The sequence below is a fragment of the Arachis hypogaea genome, chromosome 3 (genome assembly GCF_003086295.3).
Source record: "Arachis hypogaea cultivar Tifrunner chromosome 3, arahy.Tifrunner.gnm2.J5K5, whole genome shotgun sequence".
NCBI lineage: Eukaryota > Viridiplantae > Streptophyta > Magnoliopsida > Fabales > Fabaceae > Arachis > Arachis hypogaea.
In genome coordinates this window covers 100,341,577-100,350,238 of record NC_092038.1, presented here as the reverse complement: position 1 = coordinate 100,350,238, position 8,662 = coordinate 100,341,577, and the positions used below count along the sequence as shown (strand labels likewise).

The window sequence follows — 8,662 nt, the reverse complement described above, 5'->3', positions numbered from 1 at the left end:
TTGTTTAAGTAGTGTTCTATAACAAATTGGCTGCATTACATAATATTCATATTTCATACTGATATATAGGTAATAGTGTAATACGGTAATCTGTAATAGGCAACACTCAAATTTCCGTAGCAATTATTACACACACATATCATACCTAACCGAAATCTAGGACCTTGTTAATGGTTTCAATAACACCTGGCCTACATAGCAAATCACGCATAACTAACTTCATCTATCAAGAAAGCAGAGAATAACGAACTAAAGTAGTGCTTCCTTCCATATACATATATATGTTAATTTCTCTGGATCATCTCCTATGGAACTTGTTCGTTTTTGTCAACAACCCTCACTCCTTTTGCAGATCTGAGCACATTGGCCTGTTTTAAGAAATAAGAAATGGGTAGCGGGTCGTCATTCATATGTATTAAGAAAGAAAGAGAAAGAGAAAGAGCAAGAGCAAGAGGAGGAGGGTATGAATATTACTTGATCCTCAGTGATTTCGACTGCAAAGCCATCAACAATGACCAAAGAAGAAGTCTTCCTGTAGGTTCCAGGCTCAAGGCTGGTGGCCAACACTTCATCGTGCTTTCTGCTTATGTACAAATCAAGCTCGTGCGTCCCTCTCTTGCTTCTACATCCCCATAGGCCATATATATACTACTAATTAGTTAATAACAAGTGATAATATTAATATAAGAATGAACAACTTAATTATTAACAAACCGATCAGCACGAAGTCTCTCGTATTCTGGATCATAGCTCATGAACACAAAGTATGGCTCGCCTTTTCTGCTCCCCATTCAGAAGTACGATCCCTCGTGTATGTGATTGAAAGGAATGGAGGGAAATATCTACGATATAATGGTGCGTGTGTCTTCTGCTCCACCACCACTCGCTACCTATATATACTACAAACCAATAATAGAGAAAAAAACAAAAAGAGGCCCACGTTGGTTTCAATTCGATTTGCACGAGTAGAGTTAATTGGTAACTTTTTTCCGTAACGCTTGCTAATTAACTAGCTCAATGCATGCAATTATAGAGGGAATTTATAATTTCATTTGAATGATAGCTTTTTTTTCCGATTTTTCACAGTATTTTCAGTTTTTTCACCCCCAACAATTCAAGAATTAATTTGTCGTCCATCGAAGTTTTAATTAAAAATTTGTGGTGAATCAATGAGTTATTACATGTATAAAACAAAATTTAAATTATTGAGACTTATTAAACGAATTAATGAGTTAATTAGTAGATCAATCAAAGTTGATTTCATTTGAATGATAGCTAGTCATAGTCATTTCCTTATTAATATAATGGAGAGATTTAATTAGATAGAATATTTAATAAAAATCGATGAGATGTGGTGAGCCTTAAAGATCCATGTTAATTTTTATAAGGTGGGAGGAGATAGAGGGGATGATGAGCGAAGCAGCGGTGTTCACACTTAGCTTGTACATGTACAGTGCACTATGAGATGTGTGTGTGTGAAGTCAAAGCTCACCCCTTTATTTAATCTAATCTACACCGGCTACATTAATAAAAAGGGTGAATTAACTAGGTAGGTGGCTAACTTTACATTACAATTTACAAATGAGTGATGATTGTTTCGAAAAACACAGGAGCAGCTAGATCCAATCACGTGGTAGGCTTCCCAGTTGACGGCCACTGGTCAATCTATGCTCTTTTTTTGCAAATCGTGAGCGAGTGTAGGCATGATCATGTTTTAATGTGAGTCTTCCTTTATTAGTGTGCGACACAAATTTTATGAAAATCATAAAATTATTAGTAATTAATTTCTCATTTTATAAGAATCTAAATTCGTTCTTGATTTGGTCACATCTGCCAAGCAACCATATCATGGTCAATTCTTGCATTCACTACATAAGAGGATCCATCGAGGACATCCATATATAAGCCCAAATCCCCAAAACAAAAATATTTATATTTAGGGCCTTAAAGAATCGGGGATGTTAGTTGTTGTGAAAGCCCACTGGAAAGATGGTACAACTTACAAGTGATCTTATTGAGCAATACTTGCAAGTTTCCTCCTCTTCTAGTGATTATGGAGGCTGAATCGAGCAGCGTTATTGGCACTTTAAATAATCAAAACGGAATCAGTAAACATCAAAGGCATATTAAAACCTTACTTCAGAGAGGGAAATAGATGCACAGACTTCTTGGCAAAAAAGGGGTCTAGAAATGCAGTAAAATTTTATGTTCATACATGTTCCTCCAAGTAGTCTTCGACAAATTATTGATGATGATCGTAGAGGGGTTATTTTACCCCCAAGTATTGTAAATAGTTTGGACTTCCGTCTAATACCAAAAAAAAAAAAGTTTCATCCTCTTCTTTGACCTTTCATTAGCACTAGACTAAAAATGAGAAGTGATAACCGTTACAATGCATCACATATTACTTATATATGCAATCTATTGGAGTGACATAGAAGGGGTTGCATTGTGTTTCCAAATTTTATTTTATTTTATTTTTAAATACCCACTCATCAACATCCTGTGAATAAATTTATAAAAAATAAATATAAAAATTATAACTAATTTGGTCAATAAACTTATTACTTATCACTTATCACTTATTAATATAGGTGAAAACTCAGGTGCAGTCGATTTCACGTGAAGTTGATAGATGGAAATCGTTAAATAATTTGACTGATTTGATTAAATTTTTATCTAACGACTCTCAACTATCAACTTTATATGAAGTCAACTACATTTGAGTTTTTACCATCAATATAACTTGTTAATTGCAAAATGATTTACCTTTTTATGATTATTTATTAATTTCGACTCTAAGTAACTGATTATTTTACAACTTTCCTTCACCATAAGTCACCTGTAAAGCATTATCTAAATTTGGAAAAATTATGCTTTTGAATCTCATATACTTCAAAATTAAAATAGACTTATACTAATGTAAGTGTCAAAATACTTTTTGTAGGTACTCGTATTCCTGTTTTATATCTTGTCAAACAAAGAAGAAACGGGCTCTTCTAGTCCTCTTCACCCAAAATGAAATATACCTCATCAGGATATATAATAAAAAAACATAATAAAAAATAAAAATAAAAAAACAAAAAATAAATCATGATATATATCTATGATTAGTCGAATTTATTGCTTTCAAACATACTCTCTTCCCCCTAAATACACGAGAGCTTATCTCATATCCATGTTTTAATATAATTATATAACAAGGTTGGATAACAATTGAATTCAATATTATTACATAATTAGTTAAGACAACAGAATTTAATAGATTAATGAACACAAGTTCGAGCATTTGAGAAATATGGGAGAGACAACACAGTATAATTAGGCATTATATTGAAAAAAAAAAAAAGACAGGGCCGACGAAATTACAACTATCATATCATATCCCACTTAATACAAAAGGACCTGTCCCCATTCTGAGGAACAAGAGCTACACTTAAGCACCATGCCAATAATACCCACTATCCAGAAAAGAAAGAGAACGTACAACACACACATCCAAGACTAAGTGACCTGATGATGATGTTCTTTGAGGAAATGTTTGATGCATTCGTGTACCTTATTATTGTTATATCTCATATTATAAAAGATAATAACTTAATGGAAACGTATATTTAGTTAGGCAGAACTTCCCAAATCAAGTCAGGATCGAAGGAAGGCAGTCTTGCTAAGGAACAGTTTTGGAAATCATCGGATGATTCAGAATCTGCTGTTGTCATTGTTGGGGGACACTCTGCTAAAACGATACTGTCCTCTACTGAAAGGAAACCGCCAGCAGCTGCTTCAACAAACTCGGCGCTTGAACTAGACAAGAACATCCGTGGATTCTCGAGAGGACTAGTGGTATTGTTGTTATTATTCTTGCGCATGCTCCTCTCTCGCTTGAGCCTTTGGCATATGGCACGAATCTTAGCATCCACGTAGCAGTTGAGAGAGTTAAACTTGATGGAATCTTGGGAAGACAAGAGGACATCACTGGAGGGTTCCTTCAAAGCAGGGAAATTCAAGCGCGCATACTCGCCACGAAGCTTATAAGCAGCGCGGTCATAAGCATAAGCAGCGGCTTCTGGAGTATCGTAAGTGCCAAGCCAGACCCTCATTCTGTTCTGAGGGAGTCGAATCTCAGCCACCCATTTTCCCCAGCTCCTCTGCCTCACTCCTCTGTACAGCTTCTTCTTCCATGGCGAGGGAGGGGGAACAACAAAACAAGAACGCTTCGTGGTCACTCGGCTTTGCTCGTACAACTTCTGCAGGATGTTTCTTTGGCGGGTGTAGACGGAGGAGCACCCGAACGGTTGCTGGAAGGCCACTGTGGGATTAGTGGGAGGGCAGTGAGAGAAGATTGAGTCCAACGTGTTTGAACCCGATGATGATAATATCAGATCTGATAAACACCACCCAATGTCATCAAATGTGTTTCTTTCATCCGTTATTTCCATGGTTTTGGATTCAGGGGGAAGGATAGGGTTGAGTGAATTGAATTCCTTTAGTTTGGGTTCAAACTCAAACTTCAGCGTGTTATATTAGCCATTTATAGGTGTAGAATAAGAGAGCACATAAATAAAAGATGCTTAAAATATTTTTATTAATGATATTTTTAAATAATTAAAATTTAATATATATATTAATTAAATTATATTATTTTTATTAAAATTAAATTTAATTAATTAATTTAACTAAAAAATCGATAAATTATATTTTAAAGTAGTCTAAATTAATATTTTTTTATAAAAAATAACTATATTATTTTTATTATAAAAAATGATTAAAATATTTTTATATATATTTTTTAAAATCTTTAAATTCTAATATTTTTTCTTATGTCATTAAAAAGTTAGAATTTAAGATTTTTAAAATTAAAAAAAATATATATATATAATAAAATATTTTAATTATTTTTTATAATAAAATTATTATAATTATTTTTATAAAAAATTTTAATTTATATTAGTTTAAAATTTAATTTATTAATTTTTTGATTAAATAAATTTATATATGATAAAAATAATATAAATTAATTAATTATATATATTAAATTTTAATTAATAAAAAATATCTTAAAAGACATCTTTAGTCGGTAGAATATACGGTTGCATGCAAGACAAAGACGCCAAAGAAGCCACGTTTTACGCTAATAAGAACTTCTTCAGTTCTTCTTCATAACTACACTCAAATTACTTAAATGCCCTCATTCTCTTCCAAAAAAAATATTCAATTATATTATACTACTATTATAATTAGTTATTCGATGTTATATGTACACTAAAATTAACTATTAAAAATATATTTAAAATATAACTATATATTAAAAATAAATTAAATTACATATTTATTTATATGTAAATATATCAATAATTAATTTTAGTATATAAATAATATTTTTGTTAATTATTATATGACAAATGTTAGATAACTAATATTTTTGTTTCATATTCAAATTAATTACTCTATTTTTTGTTGTTTCACTAAAATATTGATTTTCCTAGCCTTCTTCTTTATATAATATATATTGTTTTGTTTTAGGTATAAGTGAATAATTAATATTCTTTACAATATCATTTTTCATATATATTAAACTATCAAATATAAGTACATTACTCATTTTATTTCCAAATAAATTCTAACAAATTTTATCAAGCACAAAGGCACAACGTAGTACTTTTCATATTTATTATAAAAAATACTATGTGTATACTAAAATTAATTATTAAAATTATTAATTATATATTTTGATGGTTTCAGTGGCTAAGAGAAGGGGGTTGAATCTTAGCCCCCTTTTTGCTTGCTAACACTTGCTAGACTTAGAGGGGATTTTTCTGTTTTTTAGTTCGTCCCTAGTCAAGAGACATTTTTATTTTGTCTCGTCACTTGGCACGAGACATTTTTTATTTTTCATCTGAACAGTAGAAACAGAAGTGAAGTAGGAGAGAGACAAGATTACACCCAGATATATCCTGGTTCAGCTGCTAAGTGCAGTGCAGCCTACATCCAGTCTCCATCACAACAATGATGGAATTTTACTATAATCATTCAGATTACAAGTTGTAAAGTGCTAATCCAATTTACAAGGGGATTCCCACAGAATCATGAAACACAACATAGATGAACAAAGGAACTCTAAGACATCTATGGCTTTTTCTTTTAATTTTGCACTCTTTGCCTTTTTCCGCTTTATGGCTTTTTCATACAAACCTCACTGTTTGCCATTTTTCATGAGACTCAAGACATGACAAAATTAAATAGAAAAATTACAAAACAGAAAACATTGAAGGAGAAAAAAATCTGTAAGCTTAGGTAGCTATGAGACTTCTGTGCTTTGCACTCTCACTTTCTTTCCTTGAATCAAACCATGACTGTTCACCCCTTTTATAGAGAAGTGAAGCCTTCATAGTTGAAACATAAAACCGAGCTTAGCTTCTTTTCCTTCAAAACAAATGGTTCGGCCACAGAGAGAGAAGAGGAAACTTATGCAAAAACCAACATGCAAATACCTCTAGTCTTTCCTTGGTCATCACTCTTCATCAATCCGAGCGCTCCATCTTTGGCTTCCTCTCTAAGATGGATTTCTGGCCCTTGATGCTTCATGATGATGATGGCTTCATCTGCTCCAATCTCTGCCTATTCCATCACTTCGCCACTCTAGCTACTTCCTGTGGTGGTTGAGCAGAATCAGAGACAAGCCATGCCTCCAAGAATTTCACCTTGCTGGCCGAATCTTCTTCTTCCTTTTTGAGTATGAGGGATCCGAGATTACCTCACCAAATCTTACCACATTTGGTGATTATCTCAGCCACAACATATTTTTGGTTTCCTTTTTCTTGCCATCATTAACTTGATGGTCTTGATGCATGCAGCTTCTTCTTTTTCTTTTTGGTAGCTTAATGTAGCTTCCATGGTTGCTGTGACATGACCGAAGGAAGAAGAAAGAAAGATTAGAGAGAGAAGAAAGAAGATATTTAATGGATTTGATCAAATAATTAATGTAGCAAAGAGAAGGAATAAAAGTGCACTCAAGTTTCCTATTTCCCTTTACTGAGAGGCGTGTAGAATCATTAAAGCCATCAAATCAATTTCTCTCTCTCACTTATGTTTCCAATGCTTAAATTAAATTTGAAATCCATCCCAAAGTGAGAAATGGAATCCATTGGAAGCTTGTAACATGCTTAAAGGAATGGGTTTTAGTTAAAGAAGTGCATTATGCCCATTTCCTTATGATTTCGGACCAAGCATGCAAGATGAATTGGGCTTATGATAGTTTGAATTCTGGCCCGATAACAAGAACAATAATTCAGCCATAACAAACAAAATATTTTTGTATCAATGCTGAATGTATTTATAAAACACTTGGGCTTGCAATTTTCCTTTTATTTTCGGCCCATATTAAAAACCTGCATCACAAAATTATTAATTAATATATGAAAATTAAATTAATAATTTTGTAATTAAATATTTTAATAATGTTTGCTCATCAAAAATATTAAATTTGGAGTTTTCCAAACTCATCATTCTCCCCCTTGATGACAAACATTATTAAAAATTGAAATGGAAAGAAATTAAAAGATTGAGTAAAGAATACTCCCTTTGAATTTGAATTTCTCCCCATTTCTAAATGTCACATGGCTCCCCCTTAATGTATGCTATTTTACCAAGGGAGGCATAAACCTGTAACATTTTAATCAAGCCTCTAAATATCAATGTTATTTAGCATATTTATTCATGATGCTAAATGCTTGATTTATGAGCAGATTTTGAATGATAAACAAAACTCGTTTGTTATCAGTAATCTGATTTTCTGCTCAATGATTTACACACATCAACAAAGCAATGTTGTTCAAAAAAGTTCAATTATTTTCCAGTCAAAATATCAGAGCCATATCATTCAAGTAAGAAAAATATTTTTGAATCACACATGATCAAAACATGGCAGCAGTTAGATATCACAATTTAAAGGAACTGCCAACAATATATTTTTCAAACCAACATGTTTATCAAGATAAATCAACAACCAGACATTCATATATTCAAACATCATCAATGCCAAATGCATTTTTCAGCAACAGTAACCACAGTGAAACAAATGCAATAACAACATCATGCATTCTTTAAACAAGGGTGATCATAAGTTTTCAATTGAAAATTCCATCCCCCTGTTTCTTCAGATCCTTCCCTGTTTCATTAGTTTCAATTTCAATTTTAGAAACCAATTTTCCTTTCCTCCCCCTTTTGTCATCAAGGGTTACCTGCACAAAATATGAAAAACACAAGAAAAATATCAATAATAAAGTAACAAGAGTGTATCAAAGTATCATAGAGCAGTGAGTATCAAGTCATGCTCATACAAAAACAGATTGAGCCTAATGAAGCCAATATCAAATAAAGGTAAAGAAACAGTCATTAATCATCAGAAAGATTGAACTCTGAACCGGAATCATCTTCACAGTCCCCTGCTCCTATTTCATCATCAAAGCTCTTAATCATGAAGCCAACTCTGTCGTGACATTTCTTCCAAGCCCTTTCCTGTTCATATTCCAATTTCCGGGCAGTCTTGTGGGATTTGAACAATAACTTGGACATATTGCGCATCTCATTAAGAACCTCCCAGATTGATGCAGTAACATTTGAGGGTTCAGGATGGCTCTCCAGATCACTGAGAGATGGTTCA

The 8,662-nt window shown here is 32.6% G+C and overlaps 2 protein-coding genes across 2 annotated transcripts; both read right to left on the bottom strand.

Moving 5' to 3' along the window:
- Positions 1–1,416, bottom strand: LOC112790799 (subtilisin-like protease SBT2.5). Its single transcript, XM_025833370.3, has 3 exons — positions 715–1,416; positions 475–622; positions 1–368 (listed from the first exon to the last, which is right to left on the bottom strand). The coding sequence occupies exons 1-3, from the start codon at positions 789–791 to the stop codon at positions 306–308; spliced, it is 288 nt and encodes a 95-aa protein (XP_025689155.1). The 5' UTR covers positions 792–1,416; the 3' UTR covers positions 1–305.
- A 1,885-nt stretch (positions 1,417–3,301) lies between these two features.
- LOC112790798 (ethylene-responsive transcription factor ERF061) lies at positions 3,302–4,587 on the bottom strand. The gene has a single exon (XM_025833369.3). It carries the CDS (start codon positions 4,437–4,439, stop codon positions 3,615–3,617), a length of 825 nt encoding a protein of 274 aa, XP_025689154.1. The 5' UTR covers positions 4,440–4,587; the 3' UTR covers positions 3,302–3,614.
- Positions 4,588–8,662: the final 4,075 nt, after the last annotated feature.